This window comes from Oncorhynchus tshawytscha, linkage group LG09 (genome assembly GCF_018296145.1).
Source record: "Oncorhynchus tshawytscha isolate Ot180627B linkage group LG09, Otsh_v2.0, whole genome shotgun sequence".
Taxonomy (NCBI): domain Eukaryota; kingdom Metazoa; phylum Chordata; class Actinopteri; order Salmoniformes; family Salmonidae; genus Oncorhynchus; species Oncorhynchus tshawytscha.
Genome location: NC_056437.1, coordinates 64,718,073 through 64,741,159, shown reverse-complemented (window position 1 = coordinate 64,741,159; position 23,087 = coordinate 64,718,073). Strand labels below are relative to the sequence as shown.

General features: G+C 41.2%; 2 protein-coding genes across 4 annotated transcripts; one reads left to right on the top strand and one right to left on the bottom strand.

The window, feature by feature from the left end:
• Positions 1-64: 64 nt before the first annotated feature.
• On the bottom strand, positions 65-8,285 carry LOC112260553 (carbonic anhydrase 4-like). The gene is made up of 7 exons (XM_042327865.1): positions 8,204-8,285; positions 5,574-5,750; positions 5,228-5,379; positions 3,960-4,049; positions 3,587-3,659; positions 3,220-3,383; positions 65-412 (listed from the first exon to the last, which is right to left on the bottom strand). The coding sequence occupies exons 1-7, from the start codon at positions 8,283-8,285 to the stop codon at positions 221-223; spliced, it is 930 nt and encodes a 309-aa protein (XP_042183799.1). The 3' UTR covers positions 65-220.
• Positions 8,125-22,094, top strand: kat8 (K(lysine) acetyltransferase 8). Of its 3 annotated transcripts, XM_024422763.2 has the most exons (12): positions 8,125-8,183; positions 10,059-10,316; positions 10,656-10,730; positions 10,864-11,042; positions 11,207-11,260; positions 12,890-13,054; positions 13,257-13,346; positions 13,605-13,745; positions 14,358-14,451; positions 14,830-14,980; positions 19,116-19,270; positions 21,831-22,094. In XM_024422763.2, the coding sequence occupies exons 2-12, from the start codon at positions 10,067-10,069 to the stop codon at positions 21,893-21,895; spliced, it is 1,419 nt and encodes a 472-aa protein (XP_024278531.1). In that variant the 5' UTR covers positions 8,125-8,183; positions 10,059-10,066; the 3' UTR covers positions 21,896-22,094. The 3 variants fall into 3 exon arrangements, with proteins under 3 accessions (XP_024278531.1, XP_024278536.1, XP_024278524.1); XM_024422756.2 differs by lacking the exon at positions 8,125-8,183 and having other exon boundaries at positions 9,945-10,316; XM_024422768.2 differs by lacking the exons at positions 8,125-8,183; positions 19,116-19,270; positions 21,831-22,094 and adding an exon at positions 16,119-16,218 and having other exon boundaries at positions 9,944-10,316.
• Positions 22,095-23,087: the final 993 nt, after the last annotated feature.

Genomic DNA, 23,087 nt, shown 5'->3' with positions numbered 1-23,087 from the left:
TTAGTTTATGCTGAAGCATTCTTTTTGCTGCATAAGATACTAATGACAGGGTACAGTTGTCCTGAGGGAACATACAGCACATTTATTATTGACAGAAATTGGCTGAAATTGATGACCCCTTGAGTATCAAACACTTAGTTTCCCCACCCTCTTCTTTTTTCCTCCTGCTTTCCCTCCACCCGTTATTTCTGCATACCTCCCCTCCCCTGGGCGTCCAGCCTCACCCCCAGCCCAGTAGTAGCAGTAGTAATAGGCTGGGCGAGAGAGCCCCTCTGCTGGAAGTCTGGCCGCTGCTAACGCGGCCCAGTGGGGACACTGACACCCCGGGGGAAGCGTAGACGGGACGCCCGTTGAGGCGCTGCACTGGCCGGTAGATGTTTCTGTACTTCAGGGTTTTAGGAAACCGCTCCACCTGAGAGTGGGACAGGGGTATGAAAGGATTAGCTTAGGCACTGTACATTTATTTATGAGGGATACCTGTGGAAAATCAGACGTCTGAAATAAAAATAGATGGCCCCCACTTCAGTAAAATATATTTTTACCTGACCCTCCCTTAATGCTTGAAAAAAGTGACCCTCTCCTACACCCCAAATAATAATTAGAAGGTGCACTATGCAGAAATCGCTCCACCATTTCCTGGTTGCAAACATTCTAATAGTTGCTTAATTTCAGTGACGAAAAAAGCAATGTAGACAATCATAGTACCATTTAAACCCCTGTGAAATATACACTACATGACCAAAAGCATGTGGACATCTGCTTGTCAAACATCATTCCAAAATCATGGGCATTAATATGGAGTTGGTACACCCCCCCCCCTTTGCTGCTGTAACAGCCTCCTCTCTTCTAGGAAGGCTTTCCACTAGATGTTGGAACATTGCTGTGGGGACTTGCTTCAATTCAGCAACGAGCATTAGTGAGGGCACTGATGTTGGGCGATTAGGCCTGGCTCACTGTCGGAATTTCAATTCATCCCAAACGTATTCGATGGGGTTGAGTTCGGGGCTCTGCAGGTCAGTCAAGTTCTTCCACACCGATCTCGACAAACCATTTCTGTATGGACATCGCTTTGTGCACAGGGGCATTGTCATGCTGAAACAGGAAAGGGCCTTCCCCAAACTGTTGCCACAAAGTTGGAAGCACAGAATGACATTGTATGCTGTAGCGTTAAGATTTCCCTTCACTGGAACTAAGGGGCCTAGCCCAAACCATGAAAAACAGCCCCAGACCATTATTCCTCCACCAAATTTTAGTTGGCACTATGCATTGGGTTAGGTAGTGTTCTCCTGGCATCCCAGATTCGTCTGTCGGGCTGCCAAATGAAGTGTGATTCATCACTCCAAAGAATGCATTTCCACTGCTCCAGAGTCCAATGGTGGCGAGATTTACACCAATCCAGCCGACGCTCAGCATTGTGCATGGTGATCTTAGGCTTGTGTGTGGCTGCTCGGCCATAGAAATCCCTTTCATGAAGCTCCCGACAAACAGTTCAGAGGCAGTTTGGAACTTGGCCGTGAGTGTTGCAACCAAGGACAGACGATTTTTACGGGCTACGAGCTCAGCACTCTGTGGTCCCGTTCTGTGAGCTTGTGTGGCCTACCACTTAGCGGCTGAGCCATTGTTGCTCCTAGATGTTTTCACTTCACAATAACAGCACTTACAGTTGACCCGGGCAGCTCAAGCAGGGCAGGAATTTGACGAACTGACTTGTTGGAAAGGTGGCATCCTATGACGGTGCCACGTTGAAAGTCACTGAGCTCTTCAGTATAAGGCCATTCTACTGCCAATGTTTGACTATGGAAATTGCATGGCGGTGTGCTTGATTTTATACACCTGTCAGCAACGGGTGATGCTGATATAGCCGAATCCACTAATCTGAATAGGTGTCCACATACAGCGTATTTCCCATAACCAAAAGTATTGTATTGTCAGCTGTTTGAAGCTGGTGTACCAAAACTAATGTATAAGACGCAAAGATTACATTTAAGAACAGGAAGCATAGAAATAGCGAACAGAACAGATCTACTGCTTCTTAGACTTGCTTTCACTGAGAATGACAGATCTATAACTCACATTTCTACGTGAATTTTGTTGGTCGCCCAAAAAGTAACATATTGCAGTGGATAGCAGAGAACATGCCTACATTCACCACTGCAGACAGGGGTGAAAAGATCTCAATTTCAGTAAAAGCACTACATGAATACAGTATATCTTCTTATTTGCGGCCCAATAAAAAAATTGCCTTGTATAAACGCATTTCATGCAGTTCTATGTCATTTTACATGATTGGAGATGAGCAGAATCTTTTTAAATTCCACAACAGAGCATGACAACGAATGAATGCACGCTGCATCATCTGAGATGTTTTGATTTCTATACAGGCTAATATAAATGTTTTAAAAAGGATTAAGTCCTCATCTTCACACTCTCCCTCTCTCTCAAACTGAACAGGTCATCAGTAGGCCTAGTCCGCACGCACAGATATTGAATTTTTGGGACAAATACAATTTATTTTGCAGAAGAAGCCTTTGACTTTCTTCCTGAAGGGCCACAGTATACTTAGACATCAGCAAGAGCAGGCCAAGGCTCATGATTGTGGTAGGTCGTTTTATATACACACTCCAAGTACATTTTCCCCAGGAGCAGCAACGCTGGCCTAGGTCTATAGTATAGGCTATGGATCACTTGATTGAGACCACACTAGGCGCACCTGATATTGCACACCCAGCAAAAAATCTGGGATGAAGGGGCAGCAATGGGTACACATCGAGATATAAGCAACTAACTCTCAAACACTGAGCAATATGACATTTAATCTATTACAAATGACATGACCCTCCCCTGGACGGAATTTAAAAAATACAACACTCCCCCTGACTGAACTTGAAAAAGCACGAACCTCCCCCTTTTTCCTCTGGGTAACAATTGTGTCAATTTCAACCGCTGCCTTAGGCTTCTTCAATGGCTCAGGCAAATAAAGCTGCATACTCCTCTTTCATTTGACATACATTTTACTAAGGAGAACGCTTGTTGGAGTGTAAATCCAACCAATCGACAAGTCAGCCCACCACCACTCACTCACCCTCAGCGGGGTTGAAAGAAACCGTAAGCATACGGTTTTCAGGAAGCGGAGGTGAAGACTCAAACCGGATGCTTCCCGTTTCTTCCAGCTCCGCTCAGGCTTTTCTTTTACGCCTGCTATGTTAGGTTACCACTGACTATATCTCTCCGTAACTTGATTGGCTCTTCGAACACGGTCCATACCACCACTTCATCGCAGGTGGGGGTGGTCAGAGAACCCTGGTAGCGGTAGAACTTGGTGAGGTCCACACTTCCTAGCAGATCACTGATGGATAGTGGCTGCACTATGTCAACTGATGAACCTGAGACATAAGGAGAAGGCTGTAGTATTAAAAATACTAGAAACATCACCACCAAAGGGAGGAAGCTCTCCCTTTGTTAGTGCCCTAAAAGCAATGGAGGTTTCACTTTGCTCTTGCTCTCTCTCTCTGCAAATTCAAATGACCTACATTGGCATAACAATAGAGAATATACTTTAAAGCTAGCTGGCACCACTGCTCCTCACCCTTCTCTGTTATATTCAGCAGATATGATGTCAAAGTCCTCCAGGATTCCACATGCCATTGGTCGCCTGTCACCTGGAATCCATGGAATGTGTTGATGATAGCACAAATAACAAGCAGTGGAGGCTGGTGGGAGGAGCTATAGGAGGACGGGCTCATTATAATGGCTGGAACGCATCAAACACATGGTAACAGCGTGTTTGACTCCGTTCCACTGATTCCATTCCAGCCATTACAATGATCCCGTCCTCCTATAGCTCCTCCCACTGGCCTCCTCTGATAACAAGGTATTCTGCCATAACTCCGATTACTAAGTCAAGAATCATAACTCTGTCATAGTATTGTCATCATCAGTGTAGAACTGTTGTGACGTACATCTATGAAGAATCCAAACACTGCTATCCTCTCCGGGTCAGTCTTAGCCTGCTCCATTGTCAAGCCTTCCTTCAGTGTCACAAGGTGGATCTGAAATCCAACAGAGTCACATCATATAGGACACAACACACACACACACACAGAGTGATGTGTATTCATGGATGCCAAGGGAAACTAGGCTTCCCAAAAAACTTGACCAAGAAAAAAAATAATAAAGCATAACATCATTTAGCTTTCATCTCTGTGTTTCAACATTTTCCTTCAATTCGCAAAAGGCTGATTGTATCTCAGAGGAGAAAGCTAAATTAGCCATGGATGGAGATAGGGATTTGGATTTGTGGTTTTACTTAATTCTCTGTACTGGCCAATGATTATCACGGCGATTCTGGTCCAACCATTAATTCATTCCTTGTGCCCCTGGCCTGAGAGGATGGAACCTCAATATGTAGCTAGATGTAGAAAGCTAATGTTAAATAGCAAACGTTGCACAAGACTGGAAGTTAGGCTAGCGAGCAGGCATTTTAGCCAGGTAGCCTAGGACAACAAAAAATGTAAGTGTGTACTGTATGACAGAGATATAGACCATTTCATCAACATGAAAGAAAGGAGGATGGCATTGGTGTTTCTCTACAAGTAGGGTGAGTCAACATGTTTTTCTACTTGCACAAACGCGCACGCAAACACACACGCACACAGAAATCCGAACCATGGGCAGCCACATCATATTTAGCCTACATTGATTGGACTAAATTGTTTTTGGTATATTTTAGTTGTCACTGTATTAGAGGTGATTTGATGATGTTGACATGTTGAAGTTTAAATGGTGCTGGAATAGTGGAGGCAGCTCTTGTTTTCTTTGTGACTTGCGGTAACTCTCTATGGTAAAAAAATCAATAGTTGTTTTGTGGTCCAAAAATTTCAGAAATATTAACTTGCTTGACCAAGCTGTAGGTCATGTAACTGTCTTACTGTACATGCAATATGCTTTGTGGACTTCACTGAACAGAGGTTGCTATCAGGTTTTGTGATAAAACAAAGGTGTGGCTGAATTTATTCTGCCACTTTGTCTTCTTATTGTCTCTGCCTTTAGGCCTATATGTCATGGTTGCAAGACATATGAATTAACAGGCTATAGAGCAAACAACACAGTTATCACAGCACAGGTTGTAATATGGCTTTTTTTGGGGGGGGGGGGCTTTGCTTCCCCAGTGATTTTACCCACGCACCTCTACTGCACACACTCTCTCTCTTCTAGTACAGTATCTCACCTCCATGGGGTATCTGACTGAATCCACTGTGTGCTCAGAGCCTGGGTGGCACAGTGAGTCGCCTCCCCAGTGGAAATGCATCATGACGGCCGTGTAGCCATGAGGGAGCCCCCCTCCTCTCACCTCCATCAGGCCCTCTAACACACAGCTCACTGGAAGGACGAAAATAAGTTGTGGTTTCCCCATAGTATACGTTAATATGGTATTGTATATTCACTAACAACTGTTAATGAGTAAATGATACCTGTGTCCTGAGCTACTGAGATTACTTTAAAGAAGACTAGACAATACATGTCCTACAGACACACTATAAGGACAGGACCAAGGAGATTCACCACAAGAGTACCTGTGTGTCCATTGTTGGTGAGGAACTTGATGCTGTGTGGATTAGTGATGTCACTGAAGGTGAGGTTGCGGAGACTGGGGTCAAAGGTCAGCTGGTTAGTATCAATGTTGATCGGTGACTGTCTGACCCCCCCACACTGAGAGTTGGGAAGGGAGGGCCAGAAAGAGGGGCTGTTCTCTAAAAGAGAAGAGAGAGAAAAAGAAAGCCTCTGTCAGTTTAAATGTTTGCTCTTCTGAACTGTGTTTGTGTAGCACAATGGACGGAGGTGAAGACAGAACTAGTGAAGTCTTACCACAGCCATTGTGACACCAGGGCTGGTCTAAAAGAAACACATTTGAAAATACATATAATTCATAGAAAATATATTAATATTCATGAAACTTTAAAAAAAAGTTGTTTTGGAAGGCTACGCACCTGCTATAGCTCGTGAACAGAGATAGAGGATAATACACACAGATGTCTGAAAAGCAAATATAAATACAATGTAGCATAATGATGCATGAAACTATCTTTGTTATCTACATGATTAGATTTCTGTCCAAATGTAGCCATATCAAGATCCCTAAATGTATGATTTAAAAAATGTCTTACCCACTTGTACAACATAGTTTCATGAGTTGAATTAATTAACCACATTAATATTGAAAATACATGTTCTTATATGCCTAGCTACAGCCTGCATTGCCCAACCGCCAAAACGACTTTTCAAGGCTATGTGGAACGTTATAACAAGTGTGTAGTGCTGGGGGAGCACGAGCCTCACCTTTTTCAATTTGAAAAAACATGGACAATTTATTCTGATCAATTCTAAATAAATTATATTTAATTACGACAAAAAAAAATCCATAAAAAACTATAGAATGACAAACCAAATAAATATGTAGCCTACAGCAGCCTAGAGGTAGGTCTGGCGGAGGCGAGAATGATGAAGAACTGTAGGCTACATGTGGGCATTGCGGAAGCCCTTTGGAGGCTTGACAAATTTGGCCAAACAAAACAAAAACAAAATCTAAGTTCATCATGTCTGTGCTGATGTTCATAAAACTTCACCGACCCCATCTTGCGCAGTGGAACGGAAAAAGATATGTGACCACTTGGTTACGGTGACGTTCTGCCGAGGACACCTGCAAAGCCCAAGAGCCTGACCCTCTCTGGAAGTTGCTGTCGCCCTGCTTGGGAAATGTAGCCTAAAGTATTGTAATGAAACAGCAGGGAGCAGGTTTCGAACCCTCGACCTTCTAGCCCGAAGTCCTGCGCGCTATCGACTGTGCTGCAAAACCATGCTCAAGCAGCAGTTTATTTCCGCGCTTATAAACCCAGGGTCGTTACACTATATTGACTATTGGTTGAGACACAGGGCCGGTTAGCTTGGTATGTCAGGATATTGGACATTTTGAATTGGGCCAAATTGGAAGTAATAATGAATTTAGGTTATAGTTTATTGAGATGCATTAATACACCACACTAAAAGCTTGATTTTATGGCTGTTTTACAGCTAATTTCCTGCAGTTCTATGTAGTCTAGTAATGATTTATTTTCACTACTTGGTCAATTGATTTGATGATCAAATCTATGCAAATTCATTATATGAATTGGTAGTTCACCTGTTTTATTTGATTCTGTAATAGGGTATACTGCAACCAAGTGTTCAAGCTAATCAAATCAACGTGTATTTAGCGCTGTCCTTTAACAACCACGAAGGGCGCCCTAATAATTTAAAATAATACTCATCACGATCTGTTGCCTACGCCTAATAGTGCTTCCCACTCATCATGTATTATTATGACAAATGGAAGATGATCACTTCTCACAAAATGTTGCTCGTTTAGTAAAGTTAGATCAAAGCTTAATCAATGTCTCGCAAGATCACATAACGATTACATAACGGAAGCGAATATAGTAGCATAGTATAGTAGGCCTATAACGTTACTGTTCAACTCTGTTACGCCAAAGGTCCTCATTTCTAGGGAGATTTTTTAGCTGAAACTGAATAACCATCTAATGAGATGGTTAGCTGAAACTGAATAGTAAAACAAAAGCAAAAAAACATTATTGCGCCCAAACTCAACAGAGCCACGAGGCAGGATATATGCTGATTGAAACAAAATACAGGTAAGGCTAATAATTTAATAACACCATCTGCTCTAATTCGCTCATGAAAACAATATTTCAAGAAGATCAAAATGCATTGGCTATTCCCATGAAACTGATTGAGATCAATTAAAATATTGGCATGCAGATGCGGTTTCACCGGCAAAACATGAATAGGCCTAATTAGCATTCACGATTGACAGTGATGATGGCCTATTTTGAAATTAACTATGCCTAACTTGAGGATATTAAAAATACAACATTTTCTTCAGACAATATGTGGGCATTGGCAGACGTTGCAATTGGAGTATGCACTTGATGTATATTCTTTAGCAGAGCTCTCCAACCCTGTTCCCGGAGAGCTAACATCCTGTAGGTTTTCATTCCAACCCTAATCTAGCGCACCTGATTCTAATAATTAGCTGGTTTATAAAATGAATCAATGAATCCAATTGCGCTTGGAGTGAAAGCCTACAGGAGAGTAGCGTGTCAGGAACAGGGTTGGAGAGCCCTGTAATGGTAGGCTACATCTTTCGTACGAACTTTGACTGAGGAAATGATGACGTCTTTACATATGTCGTCTACGGCGATACGGATATCACTTATTATTGATATCGACATCGTTTAAGTTTAGTTTATTTTTTTACAGGGACAGTGCACATTAATCAACGTTTCAGTAAAAGTGCCAGTTTTAGCCAGCCGGCTAATTTTCAAACGCAGTCCCTGGGCAGGTTATTAAAAACGGTTACAATAACAATACAGACAATCAATGACCAGTGAGCACACCCAGAGCAACATAGGACAAGCAACACGTAACATGCGCATTGTGAATCACACTGCTGCTCTCTCGTTTATCTATTTGCGTCTTGCGGATTGTGGTTGTTGTGGATGGCTGTTCACCAATCTAAATGTGTATTTGAACCCAATAATGGTTGAATTCAAGAAGTTTAAGCTACCTATCAATCATTGTTTTTGAAACCAGTGGACAGCCAGTGAAAAATGCACTCTTGCAACAGCTGCATAGTGCGGATCCAAGCCTATGGAATAAACGCGGAGCTTTTATTGCTCAATCTAATGCTGATAAAATAAATAAATCCATAGGCCTAATGGACACATGCTCAAACTTGTACACTTTTGATAGACTTAAAGGGGCAATCTGTAGTTTCTACATCAATTTGACTTATAAATTATATATCCATTGATTCTTGAAGAATATAACTTATAAATCCCTCATGAGTTTAGTTCATCTGTCACACTCTATGAGAACCCAAAATATAAGCTTGTTTTATTCCAATGTTTGTAAACATTGTAAATGTTAAACACTGTATAGCCCCATAACATGGTTAAAACAATCATTTTATATCATGGATGGTCAGTTCTTACATCCATAGCTCTGTGTATTAATCTGAGAGTGGTTACATTTCTCCAGGCCCATCCCTCAGCTTTTAACCAAAACAGAGGTGGGGTGTCTGTTTTGTTATTGTTTCATCTGTGGATTTGCCCTTTAAACAGCTGCATATTATCAAGATATCAAAGTGTCACCAACAAAAAGGTAAACAATAGGCCTATAGCAAATGCAGCATATGGCATTAATGTTTCACATGTAAATAGCACTTTTCTGTAGTGCTCAAAGCATGCCATTCCACAAGAGCAGCATTTATTTTTCAACTCGAATCAATGAGCCCAATCAGTCCTCCTTGACAACACAATCATAAATAATGAGGAGGGGTGGCTAATAAGTCCTTAGTTTTGAGGTCATGCTCAGGTAAAACAATTTGGTTAATCTGTACTTCCATATTTCCAAATCCAAATTCTTGAAGATCAAGAGGTATAACATTTATTGGAATGACTGGAATGCTGATAGACTATGGTTTTTAATGTAAAGATATAATTTAATCATATTATTATATGTAGTAGAAAGCAATGGGTTAGAAGAAGCCAACATAACCAACCCATAAAGTAAAATGTAACATCCATATATGGCCAGCTATATACACTTTAACATTGATTTATCCTGCAATAGATGTCGTTCAATTGGTAACATACATTTTTGTCTTCTTCTAATGCCTCTTATAGGGAAAGTAATCTAAAAGTAACGGAATGTAGTCAGATTATGTTACTGAGTTTGGGTAATCCCAAAATTACGTTACTGATTACAATTTTGGACAGGTAACTGTAACGGATTACATTTAGAAAGTAACCTACCCAACCCTGGAGGTAGATAATCTGATGCTAGATCTGTTAGAAGAGCAATTTGATACGCCCCCCTCTGCACTACGCAAACTCACTTCGTCCGGGGCAGTGTTTTGAAATAAGACAAGATGTCTGCCGGAGCAGTGCTAATGACGAGCGAGCGTCATATTCGAGACAATAACTATAACAACAATCTTCCAGAGGATCGAATGGACGTTGAAATTGACCCAGGACACAACCTAACGGACCGGGAAGACTTGGACGCCGGAATACAAGCCCCTTGTTCATCTAACGGCAGTGGCGGGGAGGAGGATGAGTCGGAGGCCATTGATCGGGAAAGAGAAGCCGGGGGCTCGATTCCTCAGCGCAACGGGGAAGGAGTGTTGTTAGGCAGGGAGCAAGAGGTGTCGGTCGAAATCGGAGAGACGTATTTATGTCAGCGAGCCGACAAGACATGGCGTAAGTATTTGTTTATAAACCAATACTAGTTAGCTACGTTTGAAAAGGCTGTGAGGCAGAGGCAGAGCACTATTTATCAGTGCGTCCCGACTTGTTCTGCGTGCATCTAAAGACTGATAGAGAAACATTTCGTGACTAACTGCAGTTTTTTTTTAATCGACGTTGTTGGTGATCTCAAGATCAAGTTTGCTTCTTGACCATTAGATATGTTCAATTGTGGTTTTGTTGTTTACATTCAAGCCCATCAAACTCTATGAGCTGTAAGCTATAGTTAGCAAGCTAGATGTGCTTTCTACAGAGATGGCTACAGTTAATTCAGTAAAACTCAACCTCTTTCAGATTCTGCTGAGGTTATCCAGTCCCGGCTGAATGAACAGGAAGGCAGAGAGGAGTTCTACGTACACTATGTTGGATGTGAGTGGGGCACACAGAGCATGGAAGTGCTGTGTATCTTTTCATACACCTCTCCTTCTACTTTCCTCCACCTCCCTTTATCATTTATTCCTTCTCCTCCAATGCCCTCTCTACCTCTCCCCTGGAACTGTAGTTAACAGACGTCTGGATGAGTGGGTGGGCAAGGCTCGCCTGGCACTGACCAAGACGGCGAAGGACGCAGTGACAAAAATCGCTGAGGGTGGAGGAGGGGGCGAGCTGGGGGAGCAGCCCGAGAGGAAGATCACCCGCAACCAGAAACGCAAGCATGATGAGATCAACCACGTGCAGAAGGTAGGCTAGTGCAGGAGGTTCTAGACTACATACCCCCACAGCAGGGGATCAGGTCCCCTTTGTCAATTTCTAAATTGTTCTTCTGTCAGTCAGATGAGTTAGATTCAGATGTTAAATGGGCTCCCTCTGTTCTGTTTTCTAATGGAACTCCTCTTTCCCTCTAGACGTATGCAGAGATGGACCCCACCACAGCTGCCCTGGAGAAGGAGCATGAGGCGGTAAGTGTGTGTAGCTATAATGTTATGCACCTTTTGATATACAGAACCTGTCAAAAGTTTGGACGCCTATTCATTCCAGGATTTTTGTTGAATTTTTATTATTTTCTACATTGTAGAAGAATAGTGAAGACATCAAAACTATGAACTATGTTAAACAAATCCAAAATATATTTGAGATTTTTCAAAGTAGCCACCTTTTGCCTTGATGCCCGCTTTGCACACTCTTGGCATTCTCTCAACCAGCTTCATGAGGTAGTCACCTGGAATGCATTTCAATTAACAGGTGTGCCTTGTTAATTTGTGGAATTCCTTTCCTTCTTAATGGGTTTGAGCCAATCAGTTGTGTTGTGACAAGGTAGGGGTGGTATACAGAAGATGGCCCTATTTGGTAAAATACAAAGTACATATTATGGCAAGAACAGCTCAAATAAGCAAAGAGAAATGGCAGCTCATCATTACTTTAAGACATGTAGGTCAGTCAATCTGGATTTTTAAGAACTTTGAAAGTTTCTTCAAGTGCAGTCACAAAAACCATCAAGCGCTATGATGAAACTGGCTCTCATGAGGACCACCACAGGAATGAAACACCCAGTTACCTCTGCTGCAGAGGATAAGTTCATTAGACTTACCAGCCTCAGAAATTGCAGCCCAAAGAAATGCTTCAGAGTTCAAGTAACAGACACATCTCAACATCAACTGTTCAGAGGAAACTGCGTGAATCAGTCCTTCATGGTTGAATTTCTGAAAAGAAACCACTACTAAAGAACACCAATAAGAAGAAACAACTTGCTTGGGCCAAGAAACATGAGCAATGGACATTAGACCGGTGGAAATCTGTCCTTTGGTCTGATTAGTCCAAATGTGAGATTTTTGGTTCCCACCGATGTGTGAGACTCAAAGTAGGTGAACGGATTATCTCCATGTGTAGTTCCCACCATGAAGCATGGAGGAGGTGTGATGATGTGGGTGTGCATTGCTGGTGACACTGGCAGTGATTTATTTATAATTCAAGGCACAGTTAACCAGCATGGCTACCACACCATTTTGCAGCGATACGCCATCCCATCTGGTTTGCGGTTAGTGGGACTATAAATTGTTTTCAACAGGACAATGACCCAAAACACACTTCCAGGCTGTGTAAGGGTGGTGGTGGAGTGCTGCATCAGATGACCTGGCATACACAATCACCCCACCTCAACCCAATTGAGAAGGTTTGGGATGAGTTGGACCGCAGAGTGAAGGAAAAGCAGCCAACAAGTGCTCAGCATAATGTGGGAACTCCTTGAAATTGTTGGAAAAGCATTCCAGGTGAAGTTGATTGAGAAAATGCTAAGAGTGTGCAAAGGTGTCATCAAGGCAAAGGGTGGCTATGTGAAGAATCTCAAATATAAAATATATTTTGATTTGTTTAACACTTTTTTTGGTTCCTACATGATTCCATATGTGTTATTTCATAATGTTGTCTTCACTATTATTCTACAATGTAGAAAATAGTACAAATAAAGAAAAATCCTTGAATAAATAGGTGTGTCCAAACTTTTGACCTGTACTGTATGTAGTAGTAAAACAATGCAATTCCTAGAGAAGGGGGGAAGAAAGTATAAATGTGTCCTTGCCTCTCTCTCCCAGATTACTAAAGTGAAGTACGTAGACAAGATCCAGATTGGTAACTTTGAGATTGACGCCTGGTACTTCTCCCCATTCCCAGAGGACTACGGCAAACAGCCCAAGCTGTGGATCTGCGAGTACTGCCTCAAGTACATGAAGTACGAGAAGACCTTCAGATACCACCTGGTCAGTGACTGTCAGCTTCATCAGTTTAAAAGCACTGTTAGCTTCAACATTGCTGTTGTCTTTTTATTACCACCTAGCATTTGAGACTAGCACTTCTATTTGACCGATATACAGTTGAAAAGCTTTGAACCACATACTTATGTCTCATCCTTCTCCACCTCTATTTCCTCTCTACCTTTCCTCTCTCTATCTGTTCCTCCAGTCCCAATGTCAGTGGAGGCAGCCTCCTGGGAAAGAGATCTACAGGCGGAGCAACATCTCTGTATACGAAGTGGACGGTCGCGACCACAAGGTAAGGACACGAGGCAGGACCAGACCACAGAGAATTACCCCAAACTGTGTCCTTGAAAGCAATATAAACAGGTGTTAACTGGGAACAAGAACAACCTTGACCATTCAACTTAGGTCTTGGGGGTACCCCTGATTTGCATATGTTTGTTCCAGCCCAGCACTCGCACCTGACTCAACATCATTGAGCAACTGCAAAGTGTATTAAAACAAAACAAACAAACCCGCTGATGATAATACTGACCCATGTTTCTTTCTGTAGATCTACTGTCAGAACCTGTGTCTACTGGCCAAGCTCTTCCTGGACCACAAGACGCTGTACTTTGACGTGGAGCCTTTTGTCTTTTACATCCTGACTGAAGTCAACAGGCAGGGAGCACACATAGTGGGATACTTCTCCAAAGTAAGTACTGGTCCCAGTACAGGGATGGGGATATCGGTAGCTACTTGTCCAAATAAAAAAATGTATATCTGTAATGTAGCTGGTTTCTTTTGGGCATGGGTTAGTAACAGATTTCATTAATGATTGCCATTCAAATCAAAATAAAATTGTATTTGTCACATGCGCGGAATACAACGAACACAGTGAAATGCTTACTTACAAACCCTTAACCAACAATGCAGGAAAAAAATAAGTGTTAAGAAAATATTTACTAAATAAACTGAAGTAAACAATAAATACATAAAATAGAAAAATAACAAATAATTAAAGAGCAACAATAAAATAACAGTGAAGAGGCTATATACAGGGGGTACCATTACAGAATCAATGTGTGGGGGCACAGGTTAGTCGAGGTAATGTGTACATGTAATGCAAATAGTCCGGGTAGCCATTTGGTTAGCTGTTCAGGCGTCTTGGGGATAGAATCTGTTAAGAAGCCTTTTGGACCTAAAAAATGTCTTATGTCTTGAAGAAAGTCTCAAATCTGAAGGAAAGTGTTCATCGTTTTAGGAGAATGGATAACTGGTATAGTGTTGGCCTACAAAAGCTGAGCCTGTTTTGTGTGTTCCACAGGAGAAAGAGTCGCCAGATGGGAATAACGTGGCGTGTATCCTCACCCTCCCGCCCTACCAGCGCAGAGGATACGGAAAGTTCCTCATAGCCTTCAGTGAGTGGGATACACACACACACACGAGCTGGGCAGTATGGACAAAAATCCATATAACGATAAATTGAGTGAATTATTAGGTTAATGATAAATTGTGAGAAGTTAATACAATTATTAAGCACTAATTACTTTATTTATACCCCTTAAACAACAACTACTACTACATTGAATGTTAGCAATTTCCCCATTAGCAATAGCTCATATTATCCGGCTTAGGCCTATTCCATTTCAAACTTCACATTTCTAGTAAAGGCTACTTATCATTATTGTCGATATCAGTAAGATGTTGTTGATAAATGGCCGGTTTGGTTGGTGACGATGATTTTTGTTTTATCGTCCCTGCTCTAACATACACTATCACATGTGCTCTCTCTCTAGGTTATGAGCTGTCTAAATTGGAGAGTACAGTAGGTTCTCCAGAGAAGCCCCTGTCAGACCTAGGCAAGCTGAGCTACAGGAGCTACTGGTCCTGGGTGCTGCTGGAGATCCTCAGGGACTTCAGGGGCACGCTCTCCATCAAGGACCTCAGGTACGTACACACACACACACGTAACCTCTTCCACCTCACCAAAAATATATTCTCATGTACAGTTCCAGTCAAAAGTCTGGACGCACTTACTCATTCCAGGGTTTTTCTCAGTTTTTACTATTTTCTACATTGTAGAATAGCAGTGAAGACATCAACACTATGAAATAACACGTATGGAATCATGTAGTAAACAAAAAAGTGTTTATATTTGAGGTTCTTCAAAGTAGCCACCCTTTGCCTTGATGACAGCTTTGCAAACTGTTGGCATTCTCTCAACCAGCTTCATGAGGTAGTCACCTGTGATGCATTTCAATTAACAGGTGTGTCTTGTTTAAAATTGTATATATGGAATTTCTTTCATTCTTAATGCGTTTGAGCCAATCAATTGTGTTGTGACAAGGTGGGAGGGGGTATACCGAAGATAGCCCTATTTGGCAAAAGACCAAGTCCATATTATGGCAAGAGCAGCTCAAATAAGCAAAGAGAAATTACAGTCCCATCATTACTTTAAGACATGAAGGTCAGTCAATTTGGAAAATTTCAAGAACTTCGAAAGTTTCTTCAAGTGCTGTCGCTATAGTGAAACTGGCTCTCATGAGGACTGCCACAGGAAAGGAAGACCTAGAGTTACCTCTGCTGCAGTGGACCAATTAATTTGTGTGACCTGCCTCAGAAATTGCAGCCCAAATAAATGCTTCACGGAGTTCAGGTAACAGACACATCTCAATATCAACTGTTCAGAGGAGACTGTGTGAATCAGGCCTCCATGGTCGAACTGCTGCAAAGAAACCACTACTAAAGGACACCAATAAGAAGTGACTTGCTTGGGCCAAGAAACACGAGCAATGAACATCAGACTAGTAGAAATCTGTCCTGATGAGTCCAAATTTTGCATTTTTGGTTCCAACCTCCGTGTCTTTGTGAGATGCGGAGTAGGTGAACGGATGATCTCCATGTGTGGTTCCCACCGTGAAGCATGGAGGACGATGTGTGGGGGTGCTTTGCTGGTGACACTGTCTGATTTTTTTTATTTAGAATTCAATGCACACTTAACCAGCATGGATACCACAGCATTCTGCAGCGATACGCCATACCATCTGGTTTACGCTTAGTGGAACTATCATTTGTTTTTCAACAGGACAATGACCAAAATCACACCTCCTGGCTATGTAAGGGCTAGTTGACCAAGAAGGAGAGTGATGGAGTGCTGCATCAGATGACCTGGCCTCCACAATCACCTGACCTCAACCCAATTGAGAGGGTTTGGGATGAGTAGGACTTCAGAGTGAAGGAAAAGCGGCCAAAAAGTTCTCAGCATGTGGGAACTCCTTCAAGACAGTTGGCAAAGCATTCCATGAGACTACCTCATGAAGTTGGTTGAGAGAATGCCAAAAGTGTGCAAAGCTGTCATCAATACTTTTTTGGTTACTACCTGATTCCATACGTTATTTCATAGTTTTGATGTCTTCACTATTATTCAACAATGTAGAAAATAGTAAAAACAAATAAAAATGGAATGATTAGGTGTCCAAATTTTAGATTGGTACTGTATGTGAATACCCATCCACTTGCAAATCCACAACATAGGTACACCTGCATTCACTTGTACATACACTACCATTCAAAAGTTTGGGGTCACTTAGATATGTCCTTGTTTTTTAAAGTAAAGCACATTTTTTTTGTCCATTAAATAACAAATTAATCAACAAATTAATCAGAAATCAAGTGTAGACATTGTTAATGATGTAAATGACTATTGTAGCTGGAAAATTGTTTTATGGAATATTTACTATGGAATATTTACATAGGCGTACAGAGGCCTATTATCAGCAACCATCATTCCTGTGTTCCAATGGCATGTTGTGAAGAGGCAACTCCGGGATGCTGACCTTCTAGGCAGACTTGCAAAGAAAAAGCCATATCTCAGACTGACTAATAAAAAGAAAAGATTAAGATGGGCAAAAGAACACAGACACTGGACAGAGGAACTCTATCTAAAAAGCCAGCATCCCAGAGTCGCCTCTTCACTGTTGACGTTGAGACTGGTGTTTTGCCCGTACTATTTAATGACGCTTCCAGTTGAGGACTTGTGAGGCGTCTGTTTCTCAAACTAGACACTCTAATGTACTTGTCCTCTTGCTCAGTTGGGTACCGGGCCTCCCACTCCTCTTTCTATTCTGGTTAGAGACAGTTTGCGCTGTTCTGTGAAGGGAGTAGTACACAGCATTGTACCAGATCTTCAGTTTCTTGGCAATTTCTCGCATGGAATAGCCTTCATTTCTCAGAACAAGAATAGACTGACGAGTTTCTAGACTGAAAGTCCTCTGTTTCTGGCCATTTTGAGCCTGTAATCGAACCCACAAATGCTGAGGCTCCAGATACTCAACAAGTCTAAAGAAGGCCAGTTGTATTGCTGCTTTAATCAGCACAACAGTTTTCAGCTGTGCTAACATAATTCCAAAAGGGTTTTCTCAGTGACCCAACATTTTTTTACGGTAGTGTATGTCAAGTACTCCCACGTCATAGTGTATGTAAACTTCCGACTTCAACTGTATACAACTAAGGTTGGATTCATTAAAACTCATTTTTCAATCACTTCACAAATTTCTTATTAACAAACTATAGTATAAGTTTTTTTTCACTTATAATTCACCCCGTATCACAATTCCAGTGGGTCAGAAGTTTACATACACTAAGTTGACTATGCTTTTAAACCGCTTGGAAAATTCCAGAAAATTATGTCATGACTTTAGAAGCTTCTGATAGGCTAATTGACATAATTTGAGTCAATTGGAGGTGTACCTGTGGATGTATTTCAAGGCCTACCTTCAAACTCAGTGCCTCTTTGCTTGACATCATGTGAAAATCAAAAGAAATCAGCCAAGACCTCAGAAAAAAAAATTGGTTCATCCTTGGGAGCAATTTCCAAATGCCTGAAAGTACCATGCTATTCTATACAAACACTGGTATGCAAGTATAAACACCGTGGGACCACGCAGCTGTCATACTGCTCAGGAAGGAGATGCATTTTGTCTCCTAGAAATGAACATACTTTGGTGTGAAAAGTTCAAATCAATACCAAAACAACAGCAAAGCCCCTTGTGAAGATGCTGGAGGAAACCGGTACAAAAGTATCTATATCCACAGTAAAACGAGTCCTATGTCGACATAACCTGAAAGGCAGCTCAACAAGGAAGAAGCCACTGCTCCAAAACCGCCATATAAAAGCCAGACTACGGTTTGCAACTGCACATGGGGACAAAGATTGTACTTTTTGGAGAAATGTCCTCTGGTCTGATGAAACAAAAATAGAACTGTTTGGCCATATTGACCATTGTTATGTTTGGAGGAAAAAGTGGGATGCTTGCAAGCTGAAGAACACCATCCCAACCATGAAGCAAGGTGGCAGCATCATGTTCCGGGGGTGCTTTGCTGCTGGAGGGTCTGGTGCACTTCACAAAATAGATGGCAGGAAGGACAATTATGTGGATATATTGAAGCAACATCTCAAGACAGTCAGGAAGTTAAAGCTTGGTTGCAAATGGGTCTTCCAAATGGACAATGACCCCAAGCATACTTCCAAAGTTGTGGCAAAATGGCTTAAGGACAACAAAGTTGAGGTATTGGAGTGGCCATCACAAAGCCCTGACCTCAATCCTATAGATGATTTGTGGGCAGAAGTGAAAAAGCGTGTGCGAGCTAGGAGGCCTTCAAACCTGACTCAGTTACACCTGCTCTGTCAGGAGGAATGGGCCAAAATTCACCCACCTTATTGTGGGACGTTTGTGGAAGGCTACCTGAAATGTTTGACCCAAGTTAAACAATTTAAAGGCAATGCTACACTCAATTAGTATTTGGTATGTAAACTTTTGACCCACTGGGATTGTGATGAAAGAAATAAAAGCTGAAATAAATCATTCTCTCCTATTATTCTGACATTTCACATTCTTAAAATAAGGTGGTGATCCTAACTGACCTAAGACAGGGGATTTTTACTAGGATTAAATGTCAGGAATTGTGTGAAACTGAGTTTAAATGTATTTGGCTAAGGTGTATGAACACTTCCGACTTCATCTGTACATTTGACCACACACACACCCAGCCCCAGATTCTCATTGCTCTCCTCCCTCCACAGTCAGATGACCAGTATTACCCAGGGTGACATCATCAGTACGCTACAGTCCCTCAACATGGTGAAATACTGGAAGGGCCAGCATGTCATATGTGTCACTCCCAAACTGGTTGAGGAACACCTCAAGAGCGCCCAGTACAAGAAGCCGCCAATCACAGGTAGACATGTTTCCTTTTCACTTCTCCTTTTCATGTCTCATAGCCCCCCCCAGGGCTGCAGGTAGCCCAGCGGTTAAGAACGTTGGGCCAGTAATTGAAAGGTCGCTGGTTCGAATCCCTGAGCCGACTACATGAAAAATGTGTCTGTGCCTTTTGAGCAAGGCACTAGTTGACCTCTCTGAGAGTGTTTCAGGGATATGCAAAAATTCAGATTGACTTGCATATAATATACACTACATGTGTGAAATAGAACAAATGTAAGCACCCACTTTTTTATTATTCCCTATACAAGGAATAAATCAAATCATCAAATCAAATTTTATTTGTCACATACACATGGTTAGCAGATGTTAATGCGAGTGTAGCGAAATGCTTGTGCTTTTAGTTCCGACAATGCAGTAAAAATCCAACAAGTAATCTAACTAACAATTCCAAAAATAAAACCTACTGTCTTATACACAGTGTAAGGGGATAAAGAATACGTACATAAAGATATATGAATGAGTGATGGTACAGAGCAGCTTAGGCAAGATACAGTAGATGGTATCGAGTACAGTATATACATATGAGATGAGTATGTAAACAAAGTGGCATAGTTAAAGTGGCTAGTGATACATGTATTACATAAGGATGATATAGAGTACAGTATAAACGTATACATATGAGATGAATAATGTAGGGTATGTAAACATTATATTAGGTAGCATTTTTTAAAGTGGCTAGTGATATATTTTACATTTCCATTTGGGACAAGCCCCTAGTCCCCTCATTTGTAAGTTCTTATCAGAAAGGACTGAATACTTTTTTTGTGGCCTTGATTCCATCTGAAATATACAGCAAAATGATTGAATACTTTTATAGAGTTTACCTCACAGATTTGAAACATGTGTTTTGCTATTGTGTATAAAAAACAAAAGTATTCAGACCCCTTGACTTTTTCCACATTCTGTTACGTTACATCCTTATTGTAAAATGCATTAAATAAATACAAATCCTCAGCAATCTACACACAATACCCATAATGACAAAGCGAAAACAGGTTTTTGGAAAATTTTTGCAAATGTATTCAAAATAAAAAACTGAAATGCCTGTAATTAAAACAGGTAAAATGTTGAAGGATTAATGTTCTCTCTCTTAGAAAATAGTCCTGATCATATAGGTCTAAACCTAGACAATAAAAAAAAAATAACAATACCCAGAATTCATACATTTCCTTAATTTTAAATTGTAAAGTCATGTCTTCCTACACAATAACAAAACATATTTTTCAAATCTTGGAGGTAAACTCTATAAAGTATTCTATAATTTTGCTGTCTATTTGATGGAGTCAAGGCCACAAAAATGGTTCATTTTTGCAAAAACAAATCTTACCTGTGGGGGTTTCATCAGACCAGAGAATCCTTATTGGCAAACTCCAAGCGGGCTGTCATGTGCTTCCGTCTGCCTACTCTACCATAAAGGCCTGATTGGTGGAGTGCTGCAAAGACTGTTGTCCTTCTGGAAGGTTCTCCCATCTCCACAGAGGAACTCTGGAGCTCTGTCAGAGTGACCATTGGGTTCTTGGTCACCTCCCTGACCAAGGCCCTTCTCTCCCGATTGCTCAATTTGGACGGGCGGACAGCTCTAGGAAGAGTCTTCCAAACTTCTTCCATTTATGAATGATGGAAGCCACTGTGTTCTTGGGGACCTTCAATGCTACAGAAATGTTTTGGTACCCTTCCCCAGACCTTCCCGTCTTGGAGCTCTACGGACAATTCTTTCAACCTCATTGCTTGGTTTTTGCTCTGATATGCACTGTCAACTGTGGGACAGTATATAGACAAGTGTGTGCCTTTCCAAATCATGTCCAATCAATAGAATTTACCACAAGTGGACTCCAATCAAGTTGTAGAGACGTCTCAAGAATAATTGGAAACCGGATGCACCTGACCTAAATTTCGAGTCCCATAGCAAAGGTTCTGAATACTTACGTAAATAAGGTATTTCTGTTATTTTAATAAATTAGCTTAAAAAAACTGTTTTAGCTTTGTTTTTATGGGGTTTTGTGTGTAGATTGCTGAGGATTTTATTTAATACAGTTTTGAATTAGTCTAACGTAGCAAGTCCAGGGGGTCTGAATACACTCTACTTTGAAGAACTGCTAAAATGGTTTATTTATTAATTAATATTTTCCCCTCCCAGACAGCATAGGCAGCAGCTCTTTAGAGATGATGACTTGGAATTAAATGATAGTTATAAAACAAATGTAATATACACAATTGAAATATTTGATTGAAGTAAAGTAATACGAATAAATTGTGTGTGTGATAAGCGGTAATGGGCCGTGACTACCATCATGAGACTTTTTAATAATTGTTTTATTCTGTGTTACAGCATTCAATGTTTAAACAAATACTTCTTTTTTTTTGTACCAAAACCAGACCAACCTCAAAGCAGTAATCGCTCAGCACTAGTATACAGAATGCAGTTGTCTCGTGAGGATGACATCATAGTAACACTGTCACAATATATGTGTGAGTGTGAGCGTGAGCCTGACCAGAGTGTTTCTCTGTCTCCTCAGTTGACACCGTGTGTCTGAAGTGGGCCCCGCCCAAACATAAGCAAGCCAAGTTCTCCAAGAAGTGAGGGGAGGTGCTACTGACATCATGCCAGACCACCCAACCAACCCACACACGCATGGTATTCATTCTCAAAGTGCCTCCTTCCCTCCCCTTGTTCTTTGTCCCCAGTTTAAGCTATTTGTTGTAAAGAGGAACCAACATGTACATCACTAGCGTCTTTCAGTTTTTTCATTTTTTTTTTTAAATAAACAAGAATAGTGATATTCACTTGGGTGATCTTTTTTCTTTCATTTAACTTAGTGATTTGTACTGACAATTTCTACTTGACTCAATAGCAGTGTTTCTCTTAGTTATTTTTTTCCCTTCGGGTGCAAAGGCACCTGAAGCAACTACTATGAAGACTACTTTATGCTTTGAAAATACTGGTAATAACAATCATGGATTAAATTTTTTTAAAGACAATGTTATTATATGGCGCACAGTTGTTACTCATTTGTGTAAAGTGAAATATGACATGAAGTGAGAGAAAGCAATTGGTATTAGATTTTTCACATGGAGGCGTTAGGTATTTTCTCAACAAATTCCCGTAAGACTTTGTCTGTATTGTCATGGGGATAATAATACGTTTTTAAAGGAATTGAATGGGAAAACAGGGGTGTACGACACTCTTCCTAGAGTTTTTTTGCATGCTTTTGCTCTACCCCTGCTCTAACACACCTGAATACCGGTACACTTACTTTTCCTGGCAACTCATCCACGTCGCTCTGGCCAACTGACGCTTCTTCTCCACCATGAGTCTGGATTTGCATTCTCGATGATTTCTGGAATGCGAGCACATTCTGATTGGTCCCAGAAACAGATATAATGATGCTATCAACTTTAATACTCTTATTGGTTAGATTTGTTCTACGATCCAATAGCTGATGAATTTTTGAACAACACCCCTCATTTTGAAGTCAGTTTCAGATTGACTGAATGTATGTAGCGATCTATAGAACAGCAGCATTAAAGTCCGGGTGAGTCATTAGGCAAACACTTGCTGAGCTGCACTGTTTCAGGACTGCCTTAAAGGAATACTTTGCCAAAATCACAACGAGGCCCTTTATCAACTTCCCCAGAGTCAGATGAACTTGTGGATACCATTTTTATGTCTCTGTGTCCAGTATGAAGGAAGTTAAGAGGTATTTTTACAAGCCAATGCTAACTACATTGGCCTCAAAGTATTCATACCCCTCGACTTATTCCACATTTTGTGT